We start from the raw sequence: 21,235 nt of genomic DNA on the forward strand, positions 1-21,235 counted from the left end.
TGGTTCCAATATTCCATTCCACCGCCCGTTGCACACACACATCCATTCGGATTTGGCCCATGACGTATGTACGTTAATAGAGTATTGGTTTCCACTAACTTCTATATCCACAAAGTCAGATTCCACAGCCACAAAGTCAAATTTGCAAAAAAAAAAAAAAATGTTGTCTTCATTTGAGGTTAGGCATAAGGTTTGCAGTGTGGTTAATGTTGATTTAAAATCAAATTTTAAGAAGATAAATTGAAGAAATGCGCAGGGTTTATAACTTTGTGGTTATAGACATGCATTATCCTTTATATTGACCAGATACTCAAGTTGCCGCTCAAACATTGGAAATAATTTTCTTCAAAAATGGAAGTCAGTCGGGAGGAGTCAAGATCAGGTGGGACCATTCTAGCCAATGAAAGGGCAGATATCGGGTGAACAACAGGCACAACTCCGATATAAAGTTTTTTTTCTTCTCAAAGTTGCCCGGAAGTCACATGTTCTACGTATATCAGAACACTCATAACAACCTAAGCATAACGAAACTTATATTCGACCAAATAAGCCACACGTAGCAAATAAGCAATTCAATGTTTTGTTCACCAAATTCAATACTCTCTCATGGACCTCCATACAAAAACTCCTCGCTTGATTAGTGAAGGGGAAAAAACGTCACCTGCTGGAGAAGACAGATTTTGGGCCCAGTTTCCCCTCTCTTCGCCTCTTCCTCTCTGGTATAGACGCTAGTGACGACCATAGCGTGTCCGTGTCTGGCTGCCATATGCTGTTTTTCATATGACATGGTTTGGATAACCTAACCTAGTTCTATTTAATTGACATAATTATGAAAAACACAAAATCGTATGATCTCAAGATCTCATAGACCTAACAGTAGACTATATTTATACCATTGGTGATGCTCTGCCTGTCTACAATAGGTTTATATACACTGAACAAAAATATAAATGCAACATGCAACAATTTCAAAGATTTTACAGTTAATATAAGGAAATCAGTCAATTGAAATACATTAAGTAGGCCCTAATCTATGGATTTCACATGACTGGGAATCAGTGATGTAAAGTACTTAAGTAAAAATACTTTGAAGTACTACTTAAGTAGTTTTTGGGGGGTATCTGTACATTACTATTTATATATTTGCCAACTTTTACTTCACTAAATTCCTAAAGAAAATAATGTACTTTTTACTCCATACATTTTCCCTGACACCCAAAAGTACTCATTACATTTTGACAGAAAAATGGTCCAATTCACACACTTATCAAGAGAACATCCCTGGTCATCCCTACTGCCTCTGATCTGACGGACTCACTAAACACAAATGCTTTGTTTGTAAATTATGTCTGAGTGTTGGAGTGTGCCCCTGGCTATAGGTCAATAAAAATAAAATAAAATGGTGCCGTCTGATTTGCTTAATATAAGGAACTTGAAATGATTTATACTTTTACTTTTACTTTTGATACTTAAGTACATTTCAGCAATTCCATTTACTTTTGATACTTAAGTATATTTAAAACCAAATACTTTTAGACTTTTACTCAAGTAGTATTTTATTTGGTGACTTTCACTTTTACTTGAGTCGTTTTCTATTAAGGTATCTTTACTGTTACTCAAGTATGACGATTGAGTACTTTTACCACCACTGCTGGGAATACAGATATGCATAGATCAGAAAACCAGTCAGTATCTGGTGTGACCACCATTTGCCTCATGTATTGCAACATAGAGTTGATCAGGCTGTTTATTGTGGCCTGTGGAATGTTGTCCCACTCCTCTTCAATGGTTGTACGAAGTTTCTGGATATTGGCGGGAACTGGAACATGCTGTTGTACACGTCAATCCAGAGCATCCCAAACATGCTCAATGAGTGACATTGAAGTGCTTTGAAAGGCTGGTCATGGCTCACATCAACACCATCATGCCGGAAACCCTAGATCCACTCCAATTCGCATACCGCCCCAACAGATCCACGGATGATGCAATCTCAATCGTACTTCACACTGCCCTTTCCCACCTGGACAAAAGGAACACCTGTGTGAGAATGTTGTTCATTGACTACAGCTCAGCGTTCAACACCATAGTGCCCTCAAAGCTCATCACTAAGCTAAGGACCCTGGGACTAAACACCTCCCTCTGCAACTGGATCCTGGACTTCCTGACAGGCTGCCCCCAGGTGGTATGGGTAGGCAGGTAAGGGTAGGTGCGTGCTTAGTCCCCTCCTGTACTCCCTGTTCACCCACGAGTGCAAGGTCCAGCACAACTCCAGCACCATCATTAAGTTTGCTGACAACACAACAGTGGTAGGTCTGATCGCCGACAACAATGAGACAGCCTATAGGGAGGAGGTCAAAGACCTGGCAGTGTGGTGCCAGGACAAAAACCTCTCCCTCAAAGTGAGCAAGACAAAGGAGCTGATCGTGGACTATAGGAAAAGGAGGGCCGAACAGGCCCCCATTTACATCGATGGGGCTGAAGTGGAGCGGGTCGAGAGTTTCAAGTTCCTTGGTGTCCACCAACAAACTAACATGGCCCAAACACACCAATACAGTTGTGAAGTGGGCACGACAACACCTTTTCCCCCTCAGGAGAATGAAAATATTTGGCATGGATCCTCAAAGTTCTACAGCTGCACCATCGAGAGCATCCTGACCGGTTGCATCACCATCTGGTATGTAAGGTTCTACAGAGGGTAGTACCCCCAGTACATCACTCGGGCCAAGCTTCCTGACATCCAGGACATATATACTAGGCGGTGTCAGAGGAAGGCCTAAAAAATTCTCAAAGACTCCAATCACCCAAGTCATAGACTGTTCTCTTTGCTACCGCACTACAAGCGGTACCGGAGCGCCAAGTATAGGACAAAAGGCTCCTTAACAGCTTCTACCCCCAAGCCATAAGACTGCTGAACAATTAATAAAATGGTCACCCGGACTATTTACATTGACACACCCCCCCCTTCTTTGTTTTTACACTGCTGTTATCGCTGTTTATTATCTATGCATGGTCACTTTACAAATTACCTCGATTAACCTGTACCCATGCACATTGACTCGGTACCGCTACCCCTTGTGTATAGCCTCGTTTTTGTTAAGTACATTTCTTGTGTTACTTTATTTTATTTAGTAAATATTTTCTTAACTCCATTTCTTGAACTGCATTGTTGGTTAAGGGCTTGTAAAGTAAGCATTTCACGGTCAAGTCTACAACTCTTGTATTCGGCGCATGTGACAAATAAAATTTGATTTGATTTCTGGTGAGTATGCAGACGACTAAAGAACTGGGACATTTTCAGCTTCCAGGAATTGTGTAAAGGTCCTTGAGACATAGGTCCGTGCATTATCATGCTGAAACATGAGGTGATGGCGGCGGATGAAAGGCACTACAATGGGCCTCAGGATCTCGTCACGGTATCGCTGTGCTATCAAATTGCCGTCGATAAAATGCAATTGTGTTCGTTGTCCGTAGCTTGTTCCAGCCCATACCATAACCCCACCATCGGGCAGTCTGTTCACAACATCTCATCACAAATTGCTCTCCCACACGACACCATACATGATGTCTGCCATCTGCCCAGTACAGTGAAAACCGGATTCATCCATGAAGAGCACACTTCTCCAGCGTGCCAGTGGCCATCCAAGGTGAGCATTTGCCCACGGAAGTCAGTTACGAAGCCGAACTGCAGTCAGGTCAAGACCCTTGTGACGACGACGAGCACGCAGAAGAGCTTCCCTGAGACGGTTTCTGACAGTTTGTGCATAAATTCTTGGGTTGTGCAAACCTACAGTTTCATCAGCTGAGCCGGTGGCTGGTCTCAGACGATCCTGCAGATGAAGAAGCTGGATGTGGAGGTCCTGGGCTGGCATGGTTACACGTGGTCTGCGGTTGTGAGGCCGGTTGGACATACTGCCAAATTCTCAAAAACAACGTTGTTGGTAGCTTATGGTAGTGAAATGGACATTAAATTATTTGGCAACAGCTCTGGTGTAAATTCCTGTAGTCAATATGCCAGTTGCACGCTCCCTCAAAACTTGAGACATCTGTGGCATTATGTTGTGACAAAACTGCACATTTTAGAATGGCCTTTTATTTTTGACAGAACAAGGTGCATCTGTTTAATGAGCATGCTGTTTAATCAGCTTCTTAATATGACACACCTGTCAGGTGGATGGATTATCTTGGCAAAGGAGAAATGCTCACAAACAGGGATATAAACAAATTTGTGCACAACAATTCAGAGAAATACGTTTTTTGTGCATATGGAACATTTCTTGGATCTTTTATTTCAGCTCATGAAACATGGGACCAACACTTTATCTTGGCAAAGGAGAAATGCTCACAAACAGGGATGTAAACAAATTTGTGAACAATTCAGAGAAATACACTTTAATATACTCTACATGTGTATATATTTTTGTTCAGTGTAGTTATTAGTTATTTGGGGAATTTGGCACCATCACCTGGGACACTAGGGGGAGTGTTTGTATGACCTCCACTCCCTTCCTTTTCCCCCTTCCATTCATAACAGGAGAAACTATTGAGCAGTATGGTATAAAAAAAAACTAAAACATCAGTAGGCCTAATAACACAGAAAGAAGACAAGGGATCCACATATGATCCAAATTCAGTCAATGTACCACATGCTTGAAAGTTGAAAGGAACTCAACTACTGGGCGTGTTCGAGCAGATCAGATTTCTGCAGTCGGTGGCCATCGTTGATCACCAACTTTCAATGTGTGTTGCATTAGGCCATGGCCACATTACAATGTTGTGTATGAAAATTCCATATGGACACAATTATTTTTCAAATAGGAGTCTTCTGTTACCGGATAAATGACAGAGTTCCTGACCAAATATTCACAAATTGTCCATCTTTTTAAGTATGCAACTAGACTGAACACATCCGAAAAAAGTGGAGATGAGTTGTATTTTTAACGGACAAAAATGGACAATGATGCATGTCATATGATGCATCCGTGTTCATGTCTCAGTTTTCCCATACCCTTTAGACAAGGCCTGCATTGTGGGTGGCTCCATTGTCAACCAATTAGGGCGTTTTGTTTGACCCACACAATGTCAATTGAACCTTGATTGTGGGAACCTTAAACAGTCTACTTTCATATCAACTCCATGTACAAAAGCTACCCTTACTGTATGTACACTGTTTTCCCACAGACTCAGCTGAAGAGGTTTACTGTGGCACAGCTTGCACCTGAACTATAACTTCCTGAGCTAATAGAAACGCAACTGGTGAGGAAGTGTCGTAGCTCAGTTGCAACCTGTGCCACAGTAAACATCGTCCAGAGAATCTGTGTTAAAACGGTTGCCTGGAGGAATGAACCCAAACTGTAGTGCTTGATGAAGTAGAACAGTCCTGTTACAATTTCTACAAAGTGGACCTCAGTATTAAAATAAACACTTTAATGGAAAACAAATCTTACCATTACAGTTTAAGTCTGTTTACACAAACATAAAGAATCCATCGTTATGTACTATTGACAAGTTATACGTTTGGTGGTCTGAAAATCATATTTAATTGATTTATCGCATCAAATGTAGTCTTGCAGACAATCTAGTTTGTGTGGTCTACCCTCAATTCCTGCATTACGCCAGTCATCAAATATAACAAAAATGCATCACTTAAATCATTGCTTGCTTTCGAACCAATGAGCCACTATCAAAATGAAATCGGTACGCTGCTTCATCTATAAACCACACATTCTTCTCCCCATAGCCAAAATAATCCCCTATTCAACATAGAACTGGGAAGTCTAGTATAACGGAGGAAAATAGAACAGAAGTGCCTTCAGTATTCATCAAGATTATCTGCCTTGGGGATGGATAGGCCTCTGTCCTTCAGTGCGGTCACCTTGGCTTTCTCTGTCTCCTGCTTGGCTTGCTGTTGCAATCGCTGCTCCTCTAGGATCTCCTCTATAGAAACCTGCTGCAAGACTGTGTCACACGGCTTATCCATGTCCTAAAGAGGGAAACACCATATTAAACATACTGTAAACCTACATGTCACACATGTCCTGCTGGAGAACAATCGCAGTGGCACACACATGTAAACCCCAGCAACTGATTATCATCAACTGTGTGATCAGTGTGTGAACCACGCAACTGAGGTGACAACTAAAGTTTCAAGCAAAATGAATCATGTGCGCATACTGGAAAACTGCTATAGACTCAATTAACTGGTCTAATCAACAGGCTACGTTAACACAAACACATTTCTATGTGTAGGCATACTGTACGAGGAAGGCTAAATAATCACTGATAAAGAACAAGAGGGTGGCATGGATGAATACTTACTATTTCACCAAGCAAAACGACATTCTCTCCTCTCACAATGAAGATTCCTCTGGGGATGTCCCCAAACTTCTTGCCCACATGGATGCGCTCGACTGTTTGATGGAAAACTAGGTTGGCTGAAAGAGAGGTTAAGTGATAGTGCAGTTGATATAATTTCCCTTTTGATTGCCTGAATGTAGCTACTTGTGAATACGTCACATTATTTCAAGGTTTACGTAGTAGGTATTTTAGTAAACTCAATCCCATCTCAATGTATGGAGGATATCCACAGGGGATCTAAACTAGAGCTAACTTAGTATGCCAAGTGAGCTAGTGTGTTAAAACTACTATAAGATTGTTAGGTGGTTTATTTGCCATACCAAACTGGTCGATGCTTCTAAGAAACCCAATTAGCGTTCTTCCATCGCGAAGAAGTACAAGATGCTTTTCTGCAAGAGAAAAATTACTGTTTATAGTAGAGCCACAGCACGCGGATACAAAGTATCCAATCGTTTTCCCCAACACTGAGCTCGGAGAATAAATAGTTACAAGAAGGGGTTTACAATATAACTGTATCTAATAATCATGATCATCATCACTGTTTTCCGAAGGTTGGAAACAGTGCGGACTTGTTCACACTGCTGCCTTCACTCAGCCTAACATTCGCTATACCTACTTACTGTCTATGTCATCGATGAGACTCGCGGTCCCTGGCATGTAGTTCATTGTGATCGTGTGTAGCTATCTCTGCGGTTAAATTATAGCTAATCGCTGTGTATGAAATGTATTAAGCCATGAATTGTTCAAAATAAGATCAGAGTCTTAATAAGCATCTCTTCAGCAACACTAAAAAAGCACTTCCGGGTCACGGATTTTCCGATATTTTCAAAACAAAAGTCCCCAACTTGGTAGTAGAAAAGTTCCAACAACCTGTATTCTCTCTACAGGAAGCACACTTGCAGTAATGCACGCTCGGGGAAAGACTTCCTGTAAAATATTAAACCCTTTAAGCACCAATGGCAAGGAACATTGGAATTTTTTTCTTCTATTTATTCTGATGATCTAATATAGATACACTACGTGACAAAAAGTATGTGGACATCTGCTCATCGAACATGAATTCCAAAATCATGGGCATTAATATGGAGTTGGTCCCCCCTTTACTGCTATAATAGTCTCCACTCTTCTGGGAAGGCTTTCCACTAGATGTTGGAACATTGCTGCGGGGACTTGCTTCCATTCAGCCACAAGAGCGTTAGTGAGGTCGGACACTGATGTTGGGCGATTAGGCCTGGCTCGCAGTCAGCGTTCCAATTCATCCCAAAGGAGTTCGATGGGGTTGAGGTCAGGGCTCTGTGCAGGCCAGTCAAATTCATCCAAACCAATCTCGACAAACCATTTCTGTACGGACCTTGCTTTGTGCACGGGGGCGTTGTCATGCTAAAACAGGAAAGGGTCTTCCCCAAACTGTTGCCACAAAGTTGGAAGCACAGAATCATCTAGAATGTCATTGTATGCTGTAGCATTAAGACTTCCCTTCACAGGAACTAAGGGGCCTAACCCGAACCATGTAAAACAGCCCCAGACCATTATTCCTCCTCCACCAAACTTTACAGTTGGCATTATGCATTGGGGCAGGTAGCATTCTCCTTGCATCTGCCAAACCCAGATTCATCCGTCGGTCTGCCAGATGGTGATTCTTCACTCCAGAGAACGAGTTTCCACTGCTCCTGAGTCCAATGACGGCGAGCTTTACACCCCTCCAGCCGACGCTTGGCATTGTGCATGGTGATCTTATGCTTATGTGCGGCTGCTCGGCTATTGAAACCAATTTCATGACACTCCCGACAAACAGTTCTTGTGCTGATGTTGCTTCCAGAGGCAGTTTGGAACTAAGGATTTAGATTTAGGACATTGCATGTTTCTAATAATGTAATACCTTTAAATGAGCAGGCCTTTAATTTTTAAGACAAAAAAGATTAGACCCTGCAAACAACTACCACAAATTGTATAGATTTATAATGTAAAAATTTTTTGCTATTCCCTGTGTCTATGACGCCCGCCGCTGGGTGAAACGCAGACCCGGTGGTGAGCGTGGTGAAACTGAAAAGACATTGTCTGTCCTTTTGAAGCAGAGTCTTTACCTGATAAAGTAATGATAGGATGTGTCAATTATCCAGTGAGAGCTTTGGTGCCAAACCCACTACAGTGTTTCTGATGCTAAGCTCATGGTCATGTTGCAGTAGTGTGTAGGAGGGAGATTCCAAGATGTGAGAAGTGTGCAGGAGGACATGGGACAAAGCAATGTGTGGTGTCGGTGGGGGAAAAAACTGTGTCACTGTCACTAGCCGGCTACCACCTGGTTACTCATCCCTGAACCTTAGAGGCTGCTGCCCTATGTACATAGACCTGGAACACTGGTCACGTTAATAATTTTTACATACAGTGTTTCTCATTTAATATGTATATACTGTATTCTAGTCAAGTACATTCTATTCAACTATTGCTGTACATGCACTATTCTACACATGTATTCTTCAGATGTACTATATATTCTGTCCACATACTATCCATAATGTCTATACATTCCATCACACACATACAGTACAGTCAATAGTTTGGACACACCTACTCATTCAAGGGGTTTTCTTTATTTTTACTATTTTCTGCATTGTAGAATAATAGTGAAGACATCAAAACTATGAAATAACACATATGGAATCATGTAGTAACCAAAAAAAGTGTTAATATATTTTACATTCTTCAAAGTAGCCACCCTTTGCCGTGATGACAGCTTTGCACACTCTTGGCACTCTCAACCAGCTTCACCTGGAATGCTTTTCCAACTGTCTTGAAGGAGTGACCAGATATGCTGAGCACTTGTTGGCTGATATTCCCTCACTCTGTGGTGCAACTCATCCCAAACCATCTCAATTGCGTTGAGGTTGGGTGATTGTGGAGGCCAGGTCATCTGATGCAGCACTCCATCACTCTCCTTGGTCAAATAGCCCTTAGAGGTGGAGGTGTGTTGGGTCATTGTCCTGTTGAAAAACAAATGATAGTCCCACTAAGCGCAAACCAGATGGGATGGCGTATCGCTGCAGAATGCTGTGGTAGCCATGCTGGTTAACTGTGCCTTGAATTCTAAATAAGTCACAGACAGTGTCCAAGCAAAGCACCCCCACACCTCCTCCATGCTTCACGGTGGGAACCACCGCCGTGTTACAAAGACACGGCGGTTGAAAAAAAAAATAAAAAAAATTGTCGTCAGACCAAAGAAAAGATTTCCACCGGACTAATGTCCACTGCTCGTATTTCTTGGCCCAAGCAAGTCTCTTATTTTTATTGGTGTCCTTTAGTAGTGGTTTCTTTGCAGCAATTCGACCATGAAGGCCTGATTCACACAGTCTCATCTGAACAGTTGATGTTGAGATGTGTCTGTTACTTGAACTCCGTGAAGCATTTATTTGGGCTGCAATTTTTGAGGCTGGTAACTCTAATGAACTTATCCTCTGCAGCAAAGGTAACTCTGGGTCTTCCTTTCCTGTGGTGGTCCTCATGAGAGCCAGTTTCATCATAGCGCTTGATGGTTTTTGAGACTGCACTTGAAGAAACTTTAAACGTTTTTGAAACTTTCCGGATTGACTGACCTTCATGTCTTAAAGCAATAATGGACTGCCTATTCTCTTTGCTTACTTGAGCTGTTCTTGGCATTGGCTCAAACGCATTAAGGAAAGAAATTCCACAAATTAACTTTGAACAAGGCACACCTGTTAATTAAAATGCATTCCAGGTGACTACCTCATGAAGCTGGATGAGAGAATACCAAGAGTGTGCAAAGCTGTCATCAAGGCAAATGGTGGCTACTTTGAAGAATCTCAAATATAACAAAATATATTTTGATTTGTTTAACACTTTTTTGGTTTCTACATCATTCCATATGTGTTATTTCATAGTTTTGATGTCTTCACTATTATTCTACAATGCAGAAAATAGTAAAAATAAAGAAAACCCCTTGAATGAGTAGGTGTGCCCAAACTTTTGACTGGTACTATATATATATATATATTTTTGACTGGCACTGTATGTGTGTGTGTGTGTGTATATATATATATATATATATATACACATACAGTCAGGTCCATAAATATTTGGACATTGACCAAGTTATTAACATTTCGGCTCTGTACGCCACCACAACGGATTTGGAATGAAACAATCAGCTGAAAGTGCAGGCTTGGAATGAGGTGGGGATTTTCTTTAAATGAAATAGGGGTATACAGTGGTGATTTTAGCATGTAAATCTGGGTGGGGCAACAAAAAAACATGTGGGATGCATGCCAGCAAAGCCACTACACAACAGAACACTAAACAATACAATAATTGCACTATACCACTGCTACACCTGGCTATCAGCAAAACAGCTCATTCAGCCTCATTTACTGCCTTTAAAAAACATAGCTGATATGGCTGACTTGCTTAAACAAATGTGGTTTCTACTGACAATTGAGATGTACAAACTATGGCATAAGTGGATGACAAGTGGATAAGCGTCAATCCGTAATTTTGATAAAGACATTAATGAGCGAACTAGGACGGACATAGTCAACATAACTATTTGTTCAGCACTTTTGAAATGTACAGCGACAGAATTCAGAACATGGGCCGTTCTCACAGCGTTCTCCTTGTACACCAAGTCAGCACCATAGGATAAATAAAGGGGGCATATATGCAGACAAAGAAAACTCTTACAATATTCTATGATAACATTTCTCAGGTTATAGGTTACATGTGCACCACCAAGTCAGAACAGTCAGCAAAATTAAGAGGTGAAAATAGACCAAATTATTAAGGTGAGGCACATGGGCTACTAACAGCTTACTACCCAACATTTATGCATCAGCATACAAGACATTGTTGGACTCACCTTTTGTGCTGTGCTCACTTGAACAGGAAAGTGGCGCGGCGGTCCTTCGTGGGCAAATTTTGTCGTCAAAGTCTGTCATTCTCTGGATTTAGGGTGCTGACAACTGGGAACTCGGGAAAAAAAGGTTGAATCATGATGACGTCAGTGACCTTCAGGTCGTAGCTCTAGAAAGAGACCCGAGTTCCCGATTTACAATTCCGAGTTGGATGAAAGTTCAAAACGTATTTTCCCAGTTGTAACTCATTTTTCCAGACTTCCCAGTTGTCTTGAACAAACTAAAGTCAGATTTTGCAGTTAAGTTGTTTTGAGAGCGACACAAATCATGCTTCATTGACAGCATGGCCAATGTTGAACGTTTATAATTTTAAACAAGGAAAAGAGACCCTTAACCTTAGATTTGGGACCACACAGCCGCTCCACTGAATAGCAGGCTAATGATTGCTTTGTAACGCTTGCAGTTAGCCACTGATTCCTTCCAAACCACTCATTGTTGAATTTACGATTTCCAACGTGTTGTGTAATGTAGCCCTCATCCTCCACATACACCACCCAATGCCAGTCACATTCTGTTAAAGGTCCCCAAAGCACACATATCCCTGGGTCGCTCGTCTTTTCAGTTCGCTGCAGCTTGCGACTGGAACGAGCTGCAACAAACACTCAAACTGGTCCGTTTTATCTCAATCTCTTCATTCAAAGACTCAACCATGGACACTCTTACTGACAGTTGTGGCTGCTTTGCGTGATATATTGTTGTCTCTACCTTCTTGCCCTTTGTGCTGTTGTCTGTGCCCAATAATGTTTGTACCATGTTTTGTGCTGCTACCATGTAGTGTTGTTGTCATGTTGTGTTGCTACCATGCTGTATTGTCATGTGTTGCTGCATTGGGTCCCTCTTTATGTAGTGTTTATGTTTACTGATCATGAAAAGCTACTTGCTGTATTAACCAAAGACGGTACAGTAAAACTACGCTAAAACTGCTTCTCCAACAGAAATCCCAGATCACACTTGTAGGTAATGTTATTCTTCTTCTGTGGATTTTATATGGCGGTTGGCAACCAACTTTAAGGTGCATCATCGCCAGCAACTGGACTGGAGTGTGCACCAGAGACAGTGAAGTCGGATGTTCCCCACCACTTTCAATGTGCTACTTAGCCTTGTGTGTCCCAATCTCAGCCTTGTGACTACGCTTTCCTTCCTGCCTTCTCTCTCGGCCTGAGGACTTCCCCGCCCCCACCTTTTCCTGGATCTTATACAGGTGTCTTCCCTTACTCTCCCTGTTCCACAACTCTTGCCACTTATTTTTAACCACTGTTCTTATTAATCCATTTGCTTCTGCTTTACAACATTAGGATGTTAAGGATTGACGATGTCATGGCGACTTTGTCTAACTAAACCCATGCGTAAAACACGCGCCAAACTGCGCATGTGCAGGCGGTCAAAATTAGAAGGCACTCCATTATAAAGTTGTTTTTGAGGAAAATTAAAACCTGTCAGTTCTCACTTTCACGAGGTTGGAGTAATAACACGTTCAACTACTTAAGAAATTGTCTCGAATCTAGGTTGTGTCTTTAGATTGAGAAAATTAACAACAATTAAAGGAATAATTTTTCACTTCTCTCATTGACTTCTAAACCCCTGCCTGGTCGTTTGATCTGTTTCTCAAGCGTTCTCAAAATTCTTGCGACGTTGTGGTCTGTGTTTAGAAACTCTGTGGTATAACTATGATAGAGCTAAATATAAACAATTGTTTTGCATGAAATAATCGTAAATGTTTAGGTCTGACTATGCTCTTCATAGAATGATATTACAACCAAATATTTAACATTTATTTAACAATACTTTGAAAAGGGTAAGCAGTTGTCATTGGTTTTAGCGGAGCTGTGATCGACTTGCCACCTAGCAGGCAAATGGAACGCTCTGCACGTTATTGTGACGTTTTATTGATAACGACCTATTCTACTGACGCACGTGGTGAAAAGGGAAATGGGAGGGGCGAAAAAATTAAAGGGGCAAAGCATAAAATACTTGTCATTCAAACGTTTCCCTACTTTGCTGTCCATGATCAATGCATTAACTGGATCGTTTCAATAAAGCAATTTTGTCCCCAATATCAGTCAGCTCTATCCTATTTGACAGTTAATTGTATCAAGATTATTTGTATGGAAAACGACAGGAGTGCTGGGGACGCTGCTTGGGTTATGCATCATCAAATGCCGTCGAATCCCAAATCCGCCTGGCCTTCAAATTACAACTCAGAAAATAATAACGTGAACTGGAGTAACGCTATGGTAAGTCACATTGTGTAACTAATTCATATCAACACGTACTTATGTTACTCATTTTAGAACACACGGTTTAATGTCAGTAAACAAGCTTTGTCTTGTACTGTGTAAGTTTAACGTCATTAACTCAAGCTAGTTAGTTAGCCTACGTTCTAGCCAGCTAACGTTATCTAGCTAGCCGTATTCTGACAGTCATTCCAATCTAGCTGGTTAGTAAGATTTGCTATATTGCTAACTAGCTTGCTTAGCTATATTTGACATGCAGATTTTCTAGCTAGCTATCTCGTTTGTAGTATATGATAAATAGCCTAGCTAGACAAACCGTTGAGACTACAATACATGGCTAACTAGGTATCTATAACTAATAGCCCAATACCAAAGGATCCTAACATTACTTTTTTATGGGGCTTTCAAGACAACTAGGAATTTGAGGGGGAAAAACGAGGTCAAATCATGACGTCAGTCATATTCAGATCGCAAAAGGAGTTGTAGAGAGATGCCTCTTTTGGTCCATTCAACAACAGAGCGATACAAACCTTGTTAAAGCAGAATGTTCTTTACCTTATGTCATGCCTTATTGGAACGGATTTATTGATATGTGTTGTAAAAATTTGGGATGTTGCCGCACACATACCTACTTAACAAAATTAAGGAAGTTTCCTTTAAAATTGTTCTTAATTAGTATCCTGCCAACCACTATATGAAGATGTTTAAGGAAAACATCAACTCAAATTGTACCTTTTTGTAATGACCACCCAGAAACGGTGTTGCATCTTTTTTGGCATTGTATTCATGTAAGAAAACTGTGGCAAGACATCAGTAGATTTATAATTGAACACTTTTATGAAGATTTTACACTATTGTGGAGATATGTACTGCTTGGATTCTTTACCTATGATAGAAATAAACTGATACTATTTTATGTAATTTATTTCATTATTCTTTTGGTCAAATTTCATATTCACAAATGTAAATTTACAAACAAAACACCACATTTTCATACCTTACAAAAATAAATGGAACTATATTTTAAGAGAATTAAATACTATACTAACAAAAAGCTGTTAGAATTATAAGTGTATGTCCCTTAGTAAGGTCCTTGTGTAATGTGATATTGTACCCCCTAGCCCAATTGTCCTTTGTATATTATTTATATATACGTGTGTTCCCACATGTACTTCCTGTATTGATTTATTGTTTATAATTATATATTTTTTAAACCTCGAAATAAAAAAAATGCCCGAGTTTCCTGTTTGGAATTCCAAGTTGGACAGTTCAAAATATTTTTCCCAGTCAAAGCTCCTTTTTTCCCCCTAGTTCCCAGTTGTTTTGAACGCCGCAATAGACCATTGGTGACTTAACGTCACCACATTTGTTTCCGATGAGAATAGAGAGCAATAGTAATGGCTTATTTATATCCATGGATATGGACCACAAAGATGTTTTCTGGAAACAGTGCCTGCGGTATGGTGGTCAGCCTTCAACTTGAAATCCTCAATGCTAGGGGGCAGTCATTTCCTGCATTACTCCTTATAGTCCAAGGACCTTACATGTTCTGTTTTTCCATTAACAAGCACTGTAACATGGAAATATGTCCGCGTGGGAACCCTAATCATATTAAGCTGTGTAGTAATTTAGGCTGATATGAAATATACTTTCCTTTGTTTACAAAACCATACGACAAGCAATGTGTTAAGGTTCAGAATTAGCGTCGGTGCTCTTAACACAACTAGCTAATGTTGTGTGATGGCTGTTGCTGCTAGCTAGCTATTATGTAATATGGTAGGAAATGTTTTTACATTCGATCAGTGTCAGTCTTTCTGCATTTGACTATTGGATACTGCTGATTTGGAGGCCAGGAAAAATACATCTCTCCTCATATGCCTACAGGACGCTTCCCAATACCCTGGTTATTCCTCAAACTACTGGTACCCCCAGTCACATTCCACAGCAGGGCACTATGCATATCCTTCAGGATCTGACGTGCAGCCACCTTACAACCCACAGGTACAGTACAGCCTCGTGTTATGTCATAGCAAAGGCCCTCTAAATCCAAGGCTATATATGGGAATGAATTCCTTATCTCTAGACTAAAGTGCTCTCAGCCTTCTGTGACACTTTGTCACACACACATAATTTCACAGACCAGTAGTCTGGCACGCACTTTCACACACTTACGGATGTAAGCACACACTCTCTCTCTCTCCCTCGCTCCCTGTCCAGGCAATGCAAGCATATCCAAATGGCCACAGTGTCTATAACCCTGGTCCAGGCCAGTATCCGGCAAGTTCTTTCCACCCATCCAACCCATTCTACTGTGCAGACCAGATGCCTCCCAGGCAGGCCCCAGGCCAGTACCCTAGCCAGGGCTGCCCAGGACCAGAGCAGAGCACAGGGGGGTCAGGACAACCACATGCCCAGCACCAACATCAGCACCACCACTATCCTGGACCACACTGTCAAGGGGTAAGTTCATTCAACCAGTACAGGGCAGTGTTTAATGGTGTCTGATGTAAAGGCAGTTGGGTATAATGGACCTTGTTTTCTATTTTATACCTTGATCTTCTTTAGGCCTCTGGCTATCTTCCTGGGTCTTACTCGCACTATGGGGAAGGTGGTCCTGCGTTGCCCTCAAACCCCCCATACCCCACTGGACAGGCCATTCACCATAGGCCGCAGGCTGAGGCTTGGGCCCACTCGGGTGGGTATGGGCCCTCACACCAGCAGTGGCAGCCAGACAGCCACTATGGGACCCCTGTCCACCCCCAGCAACCCCCAGCCTGGCCAGGGACAGGCACTGGAGCCCCACCCCCCTATGAAGCCAAGGTACATGTGGAACACAAAGGATGCATCTCAATGACCTAAAGTGGCTTTTTGTCTCATCTCCTTTATTTGCACATATTGTTTCTAAAATAAAATCCAAGTGGGCCTAATTTACTTCTTGGAAGAAAAGGGGAAATGTCAGATAAAACCTCAATCCTTCCTCTGGTACCGTAGCTGTTTTGGGTCTGAATTTTAATAACTTATATTCATTATACACTAGTCGTCTTAAGACAGGTGGGCAAACTACGGCCCGCAGGCCGCATCAGACCCGCTAGTAGATTTTACAATTATTATTTTGGGTTTAAAAAAAACACTCCAGGACACATTTTAATGTCTAAAAAATATACTGAACAAAAATATAAACGCAACATGCAACAACTTCATTGATTTTACTGAATTACGGTTCATATGAGGAAATCGGCCAATTTGAAATAAATTCGTAAGGCCCTAATCATCGGATTTCGCATAACTGGGAAAACAGATATTCATCTGTTGGTTACAGATGCATTAAAGAAAAATGGGCCTTAGGATCTCGTCACAGTATTTTTGTCCGTTGAAATTGCCGTCGATAAAATGCAATTGTGTTCTTTGTCTGTAGCTTAGGCTTGCCAATACCATTACCCCACCATGGGGCACTCTGTTCACAACGTTGACGCTTGCCCACACATCGCCATACACGTGGTCTGCGGTTTTGAGGCCGGTTGGATGTACTGCCAAATTCTCTAAAATGACATTGGAAGCGGCTTATGGTAGAGAAATGAACATTTAAGTCTCTGGCAACAGCTCTGGTGGTCATTCCTGCAGTCAGCATGCAAATTGCACGCTCCCTCAACTTGAGACATCTGTGGCATTGTTGCGACAACTGCACATTTTATTGTCCACAGCACAAGGTGCACCTGTGTAATGGTCATGCTGTTTAATCAGCTTCTTGATATGCCACATCTGCCAGGTGGCTGGATTATCTTGGAAAAGGAGAAATGCTCACTAACAGGGATATAAACAAATTTGTGCTCAATTTGGAAGAATACATCTTTTTGCCTATGGAAAATTTTGGGGATCTTTTATTTCCACTCATCAAACATGGGCCAACACTTTACATGTGTTTTTATATTTTAGTTCAGTGTAGGTAGAAATGATAATCGTCCTATACACTACATATACAAAAATATGTGGACACCCTTTCAAATGAGTGGATTCTGTTATTTCAGCCACTTCCGTTGCTGACAGGTGTATAAAATCAAGCGCACAGCCACGCAATCTCCATAGACAAACAGTAGAATGGCCTTACTGAAGAGCTCAGTGACTTTCAACATGGCACCGTCATACGATGCCACCTTTCCAACAAGTCAGTTCGTCAGATTTCTGCCGTGCTAGAGCTGCCCCGGTCAAGTGTAAGTGCTGTTATTGTGAAGTGGAAACGTTTAGGAGTGACAACGGCTCAGCCGCGAAGTGGTAGGCCACACAAGCTCACAGAACTGGACCGCCGAGTGTTGAAATGCGTAGCGTGTGAAACTTTTCTGTCCTCGGTTGCAACACTCAGTACTGTCAGCACAAGAACTGTTCGTCGGGAGCTTCATGTAATGGGTTTCCATAGCTGAGCAGCCACAAACAAGCCTAAGATCACCATGCACAATACAAGGCGTCGACTGGAGTGGTGTAAAGCTTGCCACCATTGCACTTCTGGAGCAGTGGAAACGTGTTCTCTGAAGTGATGAATCACACGTCACCATCTGTCAGTCTGATGGGCGAATCTGGGTTTGACGAATGCTACCTGCCCCAATGCATAGTGCCAATTAAAGCATGACAATGCCCCTGTGCACAAAGCGAGGTCCATACAGAAATGGTTTGTCGAGATCGTTGTGGAATAACTTGACTTGTCCCCAGTGGAACCACCACTTTTGGGCACCCGAGTGGCGCAGCAGTTTAAGGATGTCAGTGCTAAAGGCGTCACTACAGACACCCTGGTTCGAATCCAGGCTGTATCACAACCAGCCATGATTGGGAGTCCCATAGGAAGGTCCACAATTGGCCCAGCGTCGTCCTGGTTTGGCCGGTGTAGGCCATCAATGTAAATAAGACATTGTTCTTAACTGACTTGCCTAGTTAAATAAACTAGGCCTAATTGCCCAAAATCAGTGCCCGACCTCACTAATGCTCTTGTGGCTGAATGGAAGCAAGTCCCTGCAGCAATGTTCCAGCATCTAGTGGAAAGCATTCCCAGAAGTTATAGCAGTAAAAGGAGGACCAACTCCATATCAATGCCCATCATTTTGGAATGAGATATTTGACGAGCAGGTGTCCACATACTTTTAGTAGTGTATTTTCAAAACTGCCCTCTTTCTAGCCTGCACATGTATTTTGAGGAACAAATTGAATTTTGAAATCATGTGGCCCTCAAGCCAACAAGTTTGTTTGCCCACCCTTGGTCTAAGACAATCTTTTTTTACTTCCTCAGGACCAGCACTACCCAGGACCCCACCAGCACCAGCGTGCCCCACAGGTGGGACCCAAACCCAGACTGGCCCACTCCCCTAACCCCACCAATGGCAAGCCTGTCGACTTCAGCTCACCTCCCCAGATGTACAATAAACCAGGGCGAGGAGGGGCGCAGGAGCCAAAGCCTTCCCAGGGTGAGCCTCCACCCCCAATCGCAGCTCCAGCCCAGCCCCAGGGACTGATCGACAACCCTAGCCTGGCCAAAGTCCAGCAGGTCATGGCCCGGGTGCTTTTGCTCCATGAGGATGTGGACGAGTTTGTGGGTAAAAAATCGGACAAGAGTTACAGGTACCTAGAGGAACTGCTTACTAAGGATCTGCTGGTGTTGGACTCAGTGGAGACTCAGGGACAGGAAGTGGTAAGGCAGGCCCGGAAGGAGGCTGTGCAGAGGATCCAGGCCATACTGGACCGGCTGGAGAAAAAGGCCTTCTGAACTGAACCAGTTACGTATATGGACGGGTCTTACTGTTCTTTTCTTGTGACATTTGAATCTTCCACAGTCAGGTTGTGGGCCTTATTTCAGATTTAAACCGGTCCCTTAGAATTCATTGGAGTCCTAAGTCCTTGTTTGTTGTCTACACCTCCCGGATCGGAAAGGTTTAGATGGGCTGATTGTCAACAAGGGTTTGGTTTGGAATCGGGCCAGCTTGGGATACTTTATGCAGGTGTGATCACAACATACATAAGATGCCATTTCAAAGTAGTCATGATGGAAAATTGAATGGTTGTACATATCAAGTTATGGTGTTGTTGGGTTAGTTTTCATAACCCGACATTAGTGTCCATGACTGCTTAAAGCGTCTTATGTCATACTTATGCCCGTGCAATGTAGTGTCACCATGTTCCTTTCGAAGTAGGTAGACATTGCCCCTTAATCACTGGTACAGGGTCAGATAAGTTTTCAGTTAGGATTTGGAGTAGGCTGATCTGATCCTAGGTCTGTGGTTAAAGGCCATGTGTTCCATTCACCATTTTCTTAGACGATGCGAACCAATGGCACTGCCATGAGATTTCCCCTTTATCACTCACCCCAACATTGTCACCCACTTGTCATTGCAAGCAGAATGCAAACGGTGCATTCACACACACAGCCTTCCAAATCAGTACTGGGTAATGTATTCTGTTTATTTGACACTTCAGGATATACAAAGGTAGGGTCAATTGCTTTTCAATGTGGTCGATTTTTTTAAGAAATGTATTGAAATCCACTTTATTAATGGAAGTTGCGCAATGAAAATATTGAGCAAGTTTCAATTCACATTCTGAATAGATGGAATTGATCCCAACCCTGGTATGTACTGTTTAGTAGTTGGTCTACAACTTCTTCACAATGCTATTTCCATTGACTGGTGGTAGACACAGTCTGTAAGTGCAGATCTAGGATCAGATTTCAGAAGGTTGAAAAGGAAAACTGACCCTGTCCCAGGTCTTCCTTCCTTTGGAGTAATCTCTGACCATTCTGCCACATAGTTTGACAAATCCAGTCTCGGACCAGTGACTATTTGAGGGAGGGAGGGAACGAAGGATGCATTGTCAAAGTATTGGAAGAGGAGGTTGGATCAACTATTTCCTAGACTGTGATCGGTTCTAATAAATCACAAGTGCCATAATATCGGCAGGTGCTTTTTCAAATCTTAAAAAAAATAAACAATCTCTAAAGCTTTGCATGGAACAAAATGTTATGTTTGTCATATTAGTTAATTTTTTTTCCGTGTACTGGTATATTTTTGTGTTAAGATTATTGTGTATTAGTTCACGATTGACGTGTGTGTGTAACATAGACCTGTAAAAGGTCATGTCTACAGAGGTTTCTGTTTAAATGCATGGGTCCAACGTTTAGATGGAAATATTTGCCTGACTGATTTTAGAAATGACTATAGCTCAAACTGAGGACTTGCATTAAATGTCAGGATATTTTTTGTTTTATATGTTGTATTAATGCAATTGTAGTCTTTTTGGAAAACATACCGTAAACACTCACAATTAACAAGAGTTCGTCATATTATAGGTGGGAGAGAGAAAATGACAGACATTTTTGAATGAAGGGGTGCTGATGGTGAGACAAAGCACATGCCACTTGCTCTCTTTTCTCTAGGGATTTAGATAATTCTGTGAATAGTTTCCCTCCCTGAAGATTTTTATTTTCAGAATGGCCAGCCATGAGAAAAATGTCATGTCTTTTGGTGAAATTGAGACTGCTGTGTATGTCCCCGCACATATCATTGCCTGACAGCTAGCATTCAGATCTTTTTAAATAGATGTGAAAGCATAACATGTTCTCGCCGAGCATTTTTGAACACTCATTGAATTTGATTTGTGGGACAGAGTGTCAGAAGGCTTTGAAGACTCACTGGAGCATGCAACACTGAAGCAAACCGACTTTATTAATCCTGCACTTGTTCATTCAATCCC

General features: G+C 41.9%; 2 protein-coding genes across 2 annotated transcripts; one reads left to right on the top strand and one right to left on the bottom strand.

The window, feature by feature from the left end:
* Nucleotides 1-5,409: 5,409 nt before the first annotated feature.
* LOC111974750 (U6 snRNA-associated Sm-like protein LSm1) lies at nt 5,410-7,275 on the bottom strand. The gene is made up of 4 exons (XM_024002724.2): nt 6,975-7,275; nt 6,675-6,743; nt 6,316-6,431; nt 5,410-5,980 (listed from the first exon to the last, which is right to left on the bottom strand). Exons 1-4 carry the CDS (start codon nt 7,018-7,020, stop codon nt 5,810-5,812), a joined length of 402 nt encoding a protein of 133 aa, XP_023858492.1. The 5' UTR covers nt 7,021-7,275; the 3' UTR covers nt 5,410-5,809.
* A 5,948-nt stretch (nt 7,276-13,223) lies between these two features.
* Nucleotides 13,224-20,964, top strand: LOC111974834 (BAG family molecular chaperone regulator 4). The gene is made up of 5 exons (XM_024002864.2): nt 13,224-13,510; nt 15,395-15,511; nt 15,728-15,970; nt 16,076-16,330; nt 18,783-20,964. The coding sequence occupies exons 1-5, from the start codon at nt 13,382-13,384 to the stop codon at nt 19,254-19,256; spliced, it is 1,218 nt and encodes a 405-aa protein (XP_023858632.2). The 5' UTR covers nt 13,224-13,381; the 3' UTR covers nt 19,257-20,964.
* Nucleotides 20,965-21,235: the final 271 nt, after the last annotated feature.

Source organism: Salvelinus sp. IW2-2015, linkage group LG15 (genome assembly GCF_002910315.2).
Source record: "Salvelinus sp. IW2-2015 linkage group LG15, ASM291031v2, whole genome shotgun sequence".
Lineage (NCBI taxonomy): Eukaryota > Metazoa > Chordata > Actinopteri > Salmoniformes > Salmonidae > Salvelinus > Salvelinus sp. IW2-2015.

Bases quoted from the DNA above. Each gene is read 5' to 3' on its own strand.
- LOC111974750 (XM_024002724.2), bottom strand. From the start codon at position 7,020: ATGAACTACATGCCAGGGACCGCGAGTCTCATCGATGACATAGACA. The intron at 6,432-6,674 runs GTATGGCAAATA...CCTCTCTTTCAG, and splicing joins TAGAAGCATCGACCAGTTTG to CCAACCTAGTTTTCCATCAA. The intron at 5,981-6,315 runs GTAAGTATTCAT...TTCCCTCTTTAG, and splicing joins TCGTTTTGCTTGGTGAAATA to GACATGGATAAGCCGTGTGA.
- LOC111974834 (XM_024002864.2), top strand. From the start codon at position 13,382: ATGGAAAACGACAGGAGTGCTGGGGACGCTGCTTGGGTTATGCATCAT. The intron at 15,512-15,727 runs GTACAGTACAGC...CTCCCTGTCCAG, and splicing joins AGCCACCTTACAACCCACAG to GCAATGCAAGCATATCCAAA. The intron at 15,971-16,075 runs GTAAGTTCATTC...GATCTTCTTTAG, and splicing joins CTGGACCACACTGTCAAGGG to GCCTCTGGCTATCTTCCTGG.